The 13,272-nt window shown below is 40.3% G+C and overlaps 1 protein-coding gene and 1 long non-coding RNA gene across 2 annotated transcripts in view; one reads left to right on the top strand and one right to left on the bottom strand.

Moving 5' to 3' along the window:
* Nucleotides 1-9,989, bottom strand: part of igf2r (insulin-like growth factor 2 receptor) — a 61,694-nt gene extending 51,705 nt beyond the window's left edge. Inside the window, exons 1-2 of the mRNA XM_084000671.1 lie at nucleotides 9,730-9,989; nucleotides 6,778-6,917 (exon numbers count right to left, since the gene is read on the bottom strand). Of these exons, the coding sequence (XP_083856797.1) occupies nucleotides 6,778-6,917; nucleotides 9,730-9,881 (292 nt within the window). The 5' untranslated portion in view covers nucleotides 9,882-9,989. The remainder of the gene's footprint in view (nucleotides 1-6,777; nucleotides 6,918-9,729) is intronic.
* Nucleotides 9,990-11,414: 1,425 nt separating this feature from the next.
* Nucleotides 11,415-12,744, top strand: LOC311006991. Its single transcript, XR_014596404.1, has 3 exons — nucleotides 11,415-11,527; nucleotides 12,570-12,623; nucleotides 12,702-12,744. It is a non-coding gene; the product is annotated as an uncharacterized lncRNA (long non-coding RNA).
* Nucleotides 12,745-13,272: the final 528 nt, after the last annotated feature.

Raw genomic sequence — 13,272 nt, 5'->3', positions numbered from 1 at the left:
CAGTCAAGACAATATGTTTTCATTTTTCCTTCTGTGATACAGTAGATTAGCTGCTGCTCGTTGATTATCTCTGGGATCATCTCTTTTAAAAACACCCAGTCAGACAAAACAAGCCACAAGCCACTTGAAGGTGTCGCCTCAGGAGACTTAAAGAGGAACCAAGCAAGAGACCCCAAGCTATGTATCCTTGGTATTTTTCAGATAAATCATAACCCTAGCAAGGCAAATAAATCTATGATTATTTTTTGCTTGCTACAAGCCAAATACACTATAGCCAAATCTTGGAAATCCTTCATGTTAAAGGGTAAATATCTCATTTTTGACAGTATGTTGAGATCTTGTATGGTGTTCTTAGAGGGGAGGAAAGCCCTGTATGTAAACCATCAACAAACGAAACTGCCATGTATTTATTACACGTCTGTTTTTTTGTTTGAGTTGACGGATTATTTATTTACGTTTTGGACTGTGCAAATTAACACATGCTACTGCGCTGCGATGTTCATCTCATTGAAGATCAGCCTTATTGTGATAGTTTTGTTTTGCACCTGTATTATATCTTGTTGTAGTGTGATTATTTATTCTGAAAATTAATAAACACCCTTGTTGAAAAAAAAAAAAAAAGAGGAACTAAGCAAGTCTGGTCTCTCCTTCTCTGTGTCTCTAACCCTCCTCTCGTCTATGTGCATCTGTTTTCAACAAAGAAAGCCGGTGAGAAATCAATCCATGGAGCGGTGGATAACGTTATTTATCATCTACCATGTTACCATGTGTATATCTGTGTAGTCTTATCTGTCATCAACAAGAGATTACGGGTAAGCAACACTAGGTGGAAGGCAGAGAGTCTCCATTCTCCCTGGAAGAAGTTACAAGTCAGTTATTTAACCAGCACTATAGGACTCTGAAGCTGGTTAATTAAGGTAAAAATCCTGCATCGTTCCCCTTTAAATCAATGATTCATCTAAAAGCCAGAAAACGAATAGACAACACAGAATAACTGGTGAACCTGCTGTACAAGAATCTACAGGAAGTCTGTTATTCCCATACGGACACAGAACACAACATGACCACTTCAGGAAACACTTGATATTGGTCCTCATGTATAATCCACCTGCCACCTGCTGCTTTCTACTGCTGTTGTGTGTCTGTGAGCTTTTATTTTGTAAGCTGGATGATGTCATGTCATCATGTGTCATGTGATAAATCAGCAAAGTCTGATCATGAAACTCTGACTCATCCCTCCTCCTCCTCTTGTTTCCCAGCTCTGGTTTGTTTCTATCTGAGCTCGTTCCTTTTGGAAAACACCTGAAATATCATGAGGAAATCCTCCTCATACAACAACAACAACTACAGGCCGTGCAGACATGTGCTTGTGCTCCAGTGACAGCGTGAGTCGGCAGTATTCGGTCCAGAGGCCTTCAGCTCAGCCTCAGCGCTCGGCTCTTTGTCGCAGTCAGAAATCTGAGTCAGATGACACCAGGCTGGCCGACAGCGACCAAACACCAATTTGTCAGCGAGGGGGGAAGGTCACGGCCTCACACACTGCAGGACAAGTTGTTGTTGTCGCCGCCGCCGCTGTGAGACGTGGAAACGGCTCTGACTGACTGACTGACGGGCAGCCAAGCCTGTCCACTTCAGTCAGACACAGAAAAGATAAAAAAAGACTGACTGAGACTGACGTAACTGAAAGTGAGAAACAGCCACAAGAGTTTAGTCTCTTATCTAGATAAGATAAGATAAGATAAGATAAGATAAGATAAGATAAGACTTGATTCATCCCACAGTGGGGAAATTTTACGAGGTTGCAGCTTTAGACAACAGCAGCAGTAAAAAGTTATGGAGTATGATTAATCAATAATAAGAATAAGAAAGAAAAAAATATATATAAATATAATATATGTATATACTGACTCGTGCAGGAAATTATGTCACTATTTTCTCATATTTCATAGATGAACTGATTACGGTAATCAAGAAAATAAACAGGTGATTCATCAGCTACAGAAATAATCAATATCTGCAGCCTGATTCATTACAACAGCCCTACATGTTAATTATTCTATTATATATTTATAATTCATTACAGAGGCTACAGTCCTCGCTGCAGCTGCCCTGGTTCGAATCCCTCAGTGGCCCTTTGCTGCATCTCATTTCTACGACTATCCTGTCAAATAAAAGGCGTAAAAAGTCCAAAAAGAAACTTACAATAATAGAGTTTGTATTGAAAGTATGTTAATGAATGCGTGTATGTTAATTAATTAGTGTGGGGGCCCCTCACCACAGGGGGGCCCCGCTCGCTGCTCCAGTGTGTGTGTGTGTGTGTGTGTGTGTGTGTGAATGAATCCGATTGATGTGGGAACAATAAACAAACAAGTGCTTTCATACCAACAGGGCGAGTTTCCATCAGGTGGTGAAAACTGAAACTGACAATTATTTCCATTATTGATTAACACGCTGCACATCTTAATTAACGACATCGTCTGAGAGATGTCAGGAAATAGAAAAAAAAAATCTGTTTGTTCATATCGTTCACTATGATTCAAACATGAACAATGTTTGATATATTGTGTCTGAAAAATTAACATGTTCTTCTCAGTATGACTGAGCTTCTGTTTCTGGTTTCTGTTGTTTTTCTGTTTCTAAATCTGCAGCGTGACACAGAGGAGAGTCTGAGCTGCTGCTTTTAGATTCAGCTTAATCAATCAACCCTGCGGTTATTGATCAGAGATCAGGGCTGTTTGTGTTTCCACTCAGGGTCAGGTCAGAGTGGTGACACAACATCAACAACATCTGGCTTCAAATCAGCACGAGAAAACCCACCAGATCCCTTCAATGTGGAGATTAAAGGGATATTTCAACATTTTGGCAAATTTGCCCATTGCCATAATCCCTATAGTCATAGCAGTAGGTTTGTTACCTTTAATTGTTAGTGCAAGCTATTATTAGAATGGCGGAGCAGAGCCGTGAGCTGCTCAGAGCTACGCTACGGAGGCTCATGGGATTTCTTGGTTTCCCTCATCAAACTCATCAAATACACAATCCAACAACTCCAAAACGCTCTGGTGGACAAGTTGTGACCTGCACATTCACCACGCTATGAGATAGCACAACGTTACCAGACAGAGTTCTAAAAATAGCTTGCACCGACAATTAAAGGTAACGAACCTACTCCTAAAACTATAGGGATTATGGCAATTGGCCAATTTGCCAAAATGTTGAACTATCCCTTTAAAATTGCTATTAAAAACATGTATATGCAACTTATGGAGCGGTCGAAGGTCTGAATGGTTCAATATCACAGAGAGCAGAGATGTTATCAAAGAAGTGGAGAAGCCGACATGCACACTTAACACTCAGCCTCCAGGACACAGATGTGGACACACACACACACACACACACACACACACACACACACACACACACACACACACACACACACACACACACACACACACACACACACACACACACACACACACACACACACACACACACACACACACACACACACACACACACACACACACACAGAGCAGCAGGACATTCAGCCTGATCAGCACCGAGATCAGATCTGCTAATGTCCAGATAAAGCTGAGAGAGAAGTTCGATTGGACGCAGCAGCAGCAGCAGCAGCGTTTTCCTGACTGAGCAGCAGCGTCTCAGAGCTGCAGTAACTCTCCTCACACTCTCTGACTGTGACCCCACATGAACCCAACCACCGTTCACATGATGAGGAACTATTATATATTACACTGTGTCATGCAAACGTTTGGGCACCGCTGGTCAAAGCTTGCGAGTGTGTGTGTGAATGGGCGTCGACGGTCTCTATATTGTATGTATCATGTTTTGTGTTCACTTTGTGCTACTGCTGACTGGACTCTTGTTTTGTACTTCTAGGGCTGCAACTAACGATTATTTTCATTATCGATTACTCTGTCGATTGTTTGGTCAATAAAATGTTGAAAAATATCTATCAGTGTTTCTCAAACCACAAGATGACGTCCTCAAATGTCTTGTTTTGTCCACAAACCAAAGAGAGACTCAGTTTATCGTCATAAAGGAACAAAGAAACCAGAAATATTCACATTTAAGAAGCTGAAATCAGAGAATTTTGACTTTTTTTCTTAAAAAACTACTCAAACCGATTATTCAATTATCAAAGTACTTGATTTAATTAATTAATTTAATAATCAATTATTGTTCGATGAATTGTTACGGCTCTATTTTGTACTTTTGTTGGTAATAAGCATCCCCTCGTAAAGGGTTATCCTTTGAAAATAAATAGACGTCAGTTCTTAGAAAGAGGACACAAACATCTGTCAAACTGCAGCGTTTCACAGTTCAGATGTTCAGCACCTCAGTCCTGCTGCTGGTTAATTCACAGCTCATATCACCACCACACACACACGTACAGACACAGACAGACAGCTACATAAACACACACCAGCCATGTTGTTGGATGGAGACGTTTTCCAGCAGTGGCACTGAACTGAAGAGCCACTAAATGCTCTGCAGTGTGGCCGTCATGTGACACCGGGGACGCATTAGACCGAGCCAGAGAGCCAGAGAGCATCAGCTGCACATCAGACATGTTGGATCCTGGCTACACACACGCACACATACACACACAGTATTATCCTCCTGCACACATACAAGACAACAACAGATTATCTATCCTGTTTGTTTCCAGTTGTGTGTGTGTGTGTGTCGCTGGGAACAAAGGTAACAATTGCAAAACCAGATTTTTTTGAGCTGAAATCTGCAACTTCACACACACACGGGCGGAGAGGAAGACGAAGACGACGTCCAAAGTGCAGCGAGGAAGACGGAGCGGTAGCTGGAGTTTATTAACTTTAAAACTTTACACAACAACATCAACAACACACGAAGCTGAGCCGACACTTTATTGATCCTGTACATTATGTCTCCAACTGCTGCACCTCTGACTTTTATCCTCACGTCCTCTGACAGTTAGTCACCGACAGACCAATTAGGATTAATGGCAATTTTTCAATCATAATCATAATGCTCACAAGGCTGATTAAACAAAACCACCATGTCTGTCTGCAAACAGCGGAAACATCCTGGTTAATGTAGCTGCAGAATAATGAGACTTACATAATAAGCTCAACATGGTTCATTTTGGCTGCTCTTAACAGCATAGACACTGTTTACCGTCCATATAGAGACATTTACTGCAGCCTTTTAGTGAAGAAAATCTGCTTTGTGATCAGAACATATGATGTGTTGACTGGGAGCAGTAATGAGAAAAAGTTGCAGCTAAAGACAAAGAGACGCTGCTGCTCAATATTTTATCTATTTATGTGAACAAATCTGTGTTTAGGAATTCAGTAAATGCCTCATTTACGCTCAGCAATTTTGTGTCGTAGGCTATTTGTTTTTGTTAATAAACTTTTGTATTTTATCAGCCTGCCTTTCAAATATCAGCAGAAGCCATTATTGGTCGATCATTACTGGATGTTGCTTTCTGTTCATAGTAAAACTGCACGAGGATGGAGATGTGGTCGACATCCTCTCTGCACTAACATTTACATTTATGAGACACCTTCCAAAAAATATCCAATTAAGTGTCAGGGAGCGTTAATCATTGATTATTCAGCCCATTAAACATGTGTCGTGACCTCGCCCCCGCTTTTTATTCACACATTAAAGAGGAACTTCACAGGTCTGGTCTCTTTTCCTCTGTGGTGCTAACCCTCCTCTCGCCCATTGTTCACAACCAAACTGGCGAGAAAGCAGTCAATAGAGTGGTGAATAATGTTATTTATCATCACATATCATGTTATGACGTTTATATCTGTAGTCTTATCTGTCATAAACAAGAGATTACGGGTTCTTCCGTGTTTACATCAAACATCCAATGATTTACAACGACGAACGAACATCTCGTAGCAAATCTCGCGCAGCCACTGGGAGCTACTGCTACAACAAGGATAAAAACAGAGATCACATTCATTTTTCCAAACAACTTTTCCATGTGGCGGCTTCAGGACACTTGGGTCAGTACAGATGAGCAGTATGGAGGTATCTGGATGTTTCATAGTGTGTGTTTTGGACGATTCAACAGTGAACTCTATCCGCCGCCATTATATGAAAACCCGTCACCAGCCGGACCCCCCCTGGAACTCCTAAAGCGTTTTGATGACTCTGAAAGTTCTCCAAACCCTTCCTTGGCATGACGGAGAGTAGACGATTGGTGAATTATCGATTTTGGGTGAAGTATCCCTTTAACCAGCACTAGTACTATGAACCTATGTAATTAAGGTAAAAAAAAACCTGCATAGTTTCTCTTTAAATACAACTAAGTCGTCCATGAATCCATCCACACCCTAAAAACTACTGACTTGTGGCCTGGAGTGACTCTCACTTCCAAACTACCAGGAAGAGGAAACGCCTCTTCTTCTTTTTATCGATTGACCAATCACAGGTTTACTATCGCACACGACTACAGGTGTCACAACTTCTGAGCTGACAACATCAGTCAGTGACGCCCTGAAACTACACCACATAACACACTCCTGTTCATCAGCACATCACACAACAGTGAGGCTTTTTAAATGTCAACGAGTCTGTTACACTGTTGGAAAAAAAAGCTGCTTTTCAACACACAAGTCGACACAGAAATGTTTCTTTCCTCAGCCTCCTTCCTGTGTCGAGCTGCTCTCTCTGCACGGCGCCTCGACACCTGGCTGATTAGAGCTTTTGATGCCACTGCAAAAAAAAACAAAAAAAAAACAACCTAAAAGCTCCTCTACTCACCCACGGACTGATTGGTGTTGGTTTTGTGGTTGCGAGCGCAAACGGCGGTGCCGAGGCTGCAGTTGGTTGCCGGCGATGACTCGCACAGCTTCAGCGTGTAGCTGACGTTGTTGTCCCGGTCCACGGCCTCCCATTTATAGCTGCAACACAGGGAAGAAATAAAAAGACATGAGGGTGAAGAAGGAGCAGAGGAGACACTGTGACTGTGACACTTTTCTTCTCACTTCCTTCTGCCCGGACAAAGTTTACAATTTATAATATCACAGAAAATAAAAACATTGGAGAAACTGAAGCCTGACGACGTTCAATTTATTGATAAAGGAATTAACCAACTTCATTTTAGCTCTACAGTGCTTACGCTGCATTTTCTACATATGATTGCTTCCTGTTTCTATTGAGCTGGAACTATAGTTAATTAACTGCAACTATTCAGATGATTGTGTCGCTGATTGAGTTGAGAAAATAGAATAATAACTGGTTCCAATTTGAGGATTTGCAGCTTGGTTTGTCTCGTGGGAATAAACAGAATATATTCAGGTTGCAACAAGCATTGTTCAAACTTTTAGGGAAGTTGTGACAGGTAATTTTCTTTTCACTACTACTGAGATGAAGCAACTGGATCATGTGATTTACAGCTGCAACAGTAAATCGTCAGTAAATCAATCAGTGGAGCAACAGAAACAAGGGGGAGGAAGAGCAGATAAAAGGCCAGGATGCAGTCACACGTCCTGTCCTGTGTGTCCTGTGTGTCGTCCTCAGTGGAGATGAGAAGGTGAAAGTGAAAAGCTGCTGCTGCTGCTTTCAAGAACACCACATTGATCTGAACCGGATCTCAAAATCCACCGACCAGGCGACCACCAACCACCTGGAGAAACACGAGCTGCTGCAGCGTTTCTCTCTCTCTCTTCCTCTCTCAGTCCTCTGTGACCTGAACTCTACTAGAAACGGGTGGATCTTTAACACACAGAGTGAAACAACACACACACACACACATACACACACACTAAAAATACATCAGCACTCCAGGTGACCTGCTGCAACAGAGAGTGGCTCTTTAACTGGGTTTCTTTTTTTAAGTTCAAGTCTTGTGTGTGTTTATAAACAGGAACGTGGAGCGAGCCAGCCTGACATTCAGGCTGAGGTAGCTGTAGCTGTTATCATTTCAGCCTTATTACTGAGTCAATATTTGAACAGCAGCCGCCTAGAGACAAAGCAAAAGGAGCAAAAGGAGGACTGGTGGACAACGCTGTCTTTAGTCAACAGTTTTGAAAGTGACGTTACTGTACCTCCTCTTCTTATTATAAGAGGTGGGAGAACCAGTCTGATCGTTTAATTAAGTAAAAGCACTAATACCAATCTGCACAAGTGCCTCATCGCAAATAAAGGTTCCACGTTGAAAAACTGATTTAAGAACCTGTAGTGAAAGGGAAAGTACTTTATGCAATGGAGAAAAAAAATGTTCCCTGTATTTGTTGTAGCAGTAAATCAGTCACATGAGGAAAAATATTCATTAATTACTCATGCATTAGCCTAACTCAAACAAGTGTAGTTGGTTTAAGTGGAGCTATTCTACTCATACCATACTGTAGCATACCATTATGAATCATCTCCTGGTTATTTTCTAGATGAATTGATTGATGTTTTAGTTTGTACCGTTAAGATTCAACACTCATTTCTGTGTTAAATTAAAAAGAGTGTTGATTTACTGCTGGTTAATTCATTGATAAACTAATTTTAGCTCTGCTTGTGAACACTGGTGGTGGTGGTGGTGGTGGGTAGTAGAGAGCTGCACAGTTAATCAAAGTGTTAAGGGAAATCGCAGTATAGCAAAGTGCAATATTCAAATCGCAGGAGGTGCAAGCTTAGTTTGGTGAAATGTGTCACAACATTGTTATGCACTGTTGGCAGCATGTACGTGTCGCCCTGCTCTGCAAAACAAATCATCTTCTCAAGATGAATTGTTTGGTACAAAGACCCAACAACCATTATTAGTTTCATGTTTTTTTTAACTGAAAATGAAAAAAACAAAATGAACCATTCACATTACAATCACTATATCTGCCAGTATAATCACAATATATATATATTTTGTATACAGTGCAGCCCTAGTGACTGCTGAGTCTATAATAAAACATTATGTAGCCTATTACAGGCTTGTCATGAAGCAGGTTATCTATGAAGTCACTGGCAAATAAAAACTGTCATAAAATTGTAATGCAGTGCAAAGTGCAATATTTTCCAATGAAATATGGAGGTTCAAGTGTCATAAAATAGAAATACTGTATCACAAGTAGCTCACATTTTTATTTAAAAGCAGCATTTGAGTAAATACCATGCTGCTGCTGTGCCACATTAGCTTTGAATAACATGTGACTGAACGGTGTTTACAGTTACATGCCAGTTACAGTTACAGTTAGAGATAGTGTTAGCATCATTAGCTGCTAGCTAGGCTAAAGAAAAGATATTAAAAATAACCGTTAACTCGTCAATAGCTCCAGATAATGTATGACTAAACTCTGCAGAGTCGGTTTACCTGTGGGTTGATTACAACTTATCAAACTCTTCGGGTTTTTACAGACGAGGAAACTGTTTTTTGTGTGTATGTTTTTTCTTTTTAATCGATATATTAGCTCGAGCTCGCCGTTGATAACGGTCATGTAACGTTGGTAACCGAGCAAACCGAACGTTCCAGTTGTCATTAGTTACTGAAACAAAGAAGAGCCGAATGGTTGTTAATTAATGAGCTAATAATAATATTCTTCTAACAGGAGGAGACCTTTCTTGTCATGTCAGGAGGTGAGTGACACTGACACGAGAAGTTAGATGAATAATCAGCGAATTTATCTATGAAGTTAGACTTTAACGGACACATTGATATGAATAAATGCTGTCGCGTTGTGTTATTTTGTTATCTGTTGTGTAGGTAGCTGCGGTGGAGGTGTGTTGGTTTACCTGCAGAGGTCCTGGTACCACAGGCTGGTGGTGGTGTCCTCCTGTGCTCCGGATCGGACCAGCAAACATCCCAGACACGCCACGAACCACCAGAGGACCGGCCCCGGAGACGACGACGACGGCGGACAACGGCCGGATTTATACCGAAACATGCTCACTCACTGCGGCGGCGGAAAGGAAGAAGACCCCCCCGACTTAAGACGACATGATACAGCAGAGTTCTGTGTGTCTTTCTCCGGACCAAATCAGTAGGAAGTGACTGCACCACATGACAGCACATCACATGATAGTGACTGACTGGAGCTGCGTTCATGGCGCCTGGGAAAACTGGGGCTTCAACAAACAGCGACAGAGGCAGTGTTTGTATGTAATACTGTAACGTTTTACGACAGACTAATTGTAATAGAATTTTTTTTCACCATACATCATTTCTATGAGGTGTCCAGAACAACATACCAAAAGTCCTAAGAAATCCTAGTTGGGGAAATATGTTTAATTCTCATCAATCCAATATTGATTTACTGTATGGTGCCAATAAGGCCAGACACCCCAATGGGGCATTTTTTTCCCCCCCTTTACTCCTATCACAATGAAACTTTACACAATGAAAGTATCCATGAAATGTAACTTTTTTTGTATTACAAGTTTCTCTGAAAAGAAATAAATCCTAGTTGGGGAAATATTATATTATTATATAGCGTGTGGCTCATTTGCATATTTAAATTCATTTTCAAAGAAACTTGTAATACAAAAAATGTAACATTTCATGGATACTTTTATTGTGTAAGGTTTCATCGTGATAGGAGTAAAGGGGAAAAAAATAGCCTCATTGGGGTGTCTGGCCTTATTGGCACCATAGACTTTATAGTAAATCAATATTGGATTGTCAAGAATTAAACATATTTCCCCAACTAGGATTTCTTAGGACTTTTAGTATGTTGTTCTCATAGAAATGATGTATGGTGAAAAAAATTCTATTACAATTAGTTCTATTTTTGGGACGAAATTAATGAGCTAGATTGCCTGGACTATAAGCATACAATTAAATGAAATTTGGTAAATTTGGTAATATGTATCTATCTATAAAGATGCTCTTAGGATAAAATGTTTTACACAGTAAATTAGTTGTATAAGTTGTCTTCTGTGCTGTTTTACCACACATACCAAATTCTTCCTGTTCCTGGCAGAGCACAGGAAATAGTCTAAAACAGAATTTTCTCACCACATTACATTTGACATCATTTTCAATACCACAGAGAGAGAGAGATGCACCAGTTTGACACGTTTCACAAACCTCATCTAATGGGGTCTATTTATGGACAAATTCTCCTCATCTAAAATGATTTTAAAAGCTTGTTTAAAGCTAAAAAATTAAACCTCTGGAGTTCAAGTGAGTCAAATCACTAAGTTCAACCTATAACATCAAGATAAACTGTGTCCTAATTAATTGACATGGATGGATCTTTAAGATATTAATTTTAATATTATTCATTCAATTTTTTATTTTACCTCGAGAGACCAATATAGAATCAAATTTACTAAAAGAAAAGGCATAACACATTTCTAGTTACATTTAAATGTGGTACTACTGTTCAATGGCACCTGAACGCACCACTTTAACCCTGCGTTTTGTCTTACAGATCACCCTGCTGTTCTAATCCTGCCCTTTTCACTTCCAGCCCCATCAACGCATGTCTCTCCAACCTCATTCATCAGCATCATGACCTGCTGGTGTTTGATGAGTCAGTCCTACGCCTGGGAGAAAAACTGCAGCTGTGCCTGAAAGTCAAAGCTTAGGGTAATAAACACCGCAGCATCATGATTGAGTAGTTCAGGTGTCACACTGCGTCCTCTAGTGGTCACACTGAGCTACTGAAACACCCATTCATCACTTCTAGTGAAAGAAAAGCAGAGAGCTTATTCATTGAGGACCAGCTGTGTCCACAGTGATAAACACTGTTATATTCTCAGCCGCTGAAAAGAAAGAAAGAAAAGAAAATCCTTTATTTCCTTAATTTTCTAAATGACTCTTCCAGAACCCCTCCGGCACTTTCAGGCTTTTGTTTATTGGGCGTTTTAGTTTTATTTGACAGTGAAGAGTTTAACTATGAGTGGAGATGAGTATGATTAAACTGTCAGCGTCCTAAATCACGATGCCTCTCAAACGCCTCAACCTCCCTCCCCCAGTCTGAAAAGAAACTGATGTAGCAACAGTAACACGTATCAAACTCTGAATGTGTCACAACACTTTTATGGCAGTGAAACCAGACTGGACTCAAACCTGACATTAGAAAATTGATTTTAAATGATTTATCCATTTATTTACGTAAAGAAAGACAGAAAAAACAAATAATAAGCAATAATTTACTATGAATGGTTGATATATGCACTTAGTGTTGGTGTAGACTCCTTCCTCAGGCCTCAATGGAAAGGAATCCCATTGAAAAATTGCACCCACATGCAGACTGTTGCAATTTACAATGTCCCCTAAACGCCTCGCATATTAGGACAAGAAGGTGAGTCGATGCACCTCTGTTTGCTGCTGCAGCGCCCCCTGCAGCTCGGCCTGGACCCTACAGGTGATAATTAGTGTGAATTCACCACAGCTGGTGAAAATCAAACCTCCTGATAAGTGTTGTTTGTCAGAAAGGCAGCACAGGCCTCAGGTTCACAGCTTCTCTCTCTGACTCTGAGCCGTGGTCGTGCACTATGTGGTTTCTAGTCTTCATGTGCGTGTCCACAGGTACTGTACATACAGACTGAAGCACCCGAACGTCACATATCCTGCTAAATAATGATTATTATTATTATTTATATTAATAATTGACTCTTTCATGCAGCCGGTGGTGTCCCTGTAAACATCTCCCAGGATGCTACAAATGCTCCTGCTACAGGTTGGTGCCCTTTGGATTTTTATATTTACTTCAACATAAAGGATAGGCCTAATTAATATCATTATATATTTTCCACAGGTAACATCAGTGTCACTTCTGTGTTTGATGCACCACAGGCGACCTCTAATGAATCTCTGACAGGTAAATGTTTAAATTACACACATTTAATTTTAATACATGTATTGAGTTATAATCCAAACTTAACTGATTCTCACTGTCTTTGTCTCTTTCATTTCATTTCATTTCATTTTGATTTATTCCATTCATTGTATACATTCTTCACATGGTTGCACATATTTACATAATGTACACATAGTCACCATGAATTAAAAGGAGCAGGATGAAGAAAACTTATAATACCTGCCCCTCTCTGTTACTATAATTACATTGGCTTACTTCAACACCAATATTATACTCTATTTCAAAATATTAAAGATGATGAAACATAGTGGTGACAAGAAAACAAACAAAATAGGAGCAGACACCACTTGTCTATCTTTTCCTTTTTCCCTTCTTTTTCTCTTTCTCTTTCTCCTTCTTCTTTTTTGTAGACGCCTATCTTTTCTTTCTTTTTTTTCAGTTGGTGCTGTCCCTCTGAACGACAATGTGACCAATCACACACCAGGTTGGTTCTTATTGGGGTTTTCTG

The sequence above is a fragment of the Trachurus trachurus genome (genome assembly GCF_905171665.1).
Source record: "Trachurus trachurus genome assembly, chromosome: 24".
Classification (NCBI taxonomy): domain Eukaryota; kingdom Metazoa; phylum Chordata; class Actinopteri; order Carangiformes; family Carangidae; genus Trachurus; species Trachurus trachurus.
This window is presented reverse-complemented; position numbering and strand designations above follow the sequence as displayed.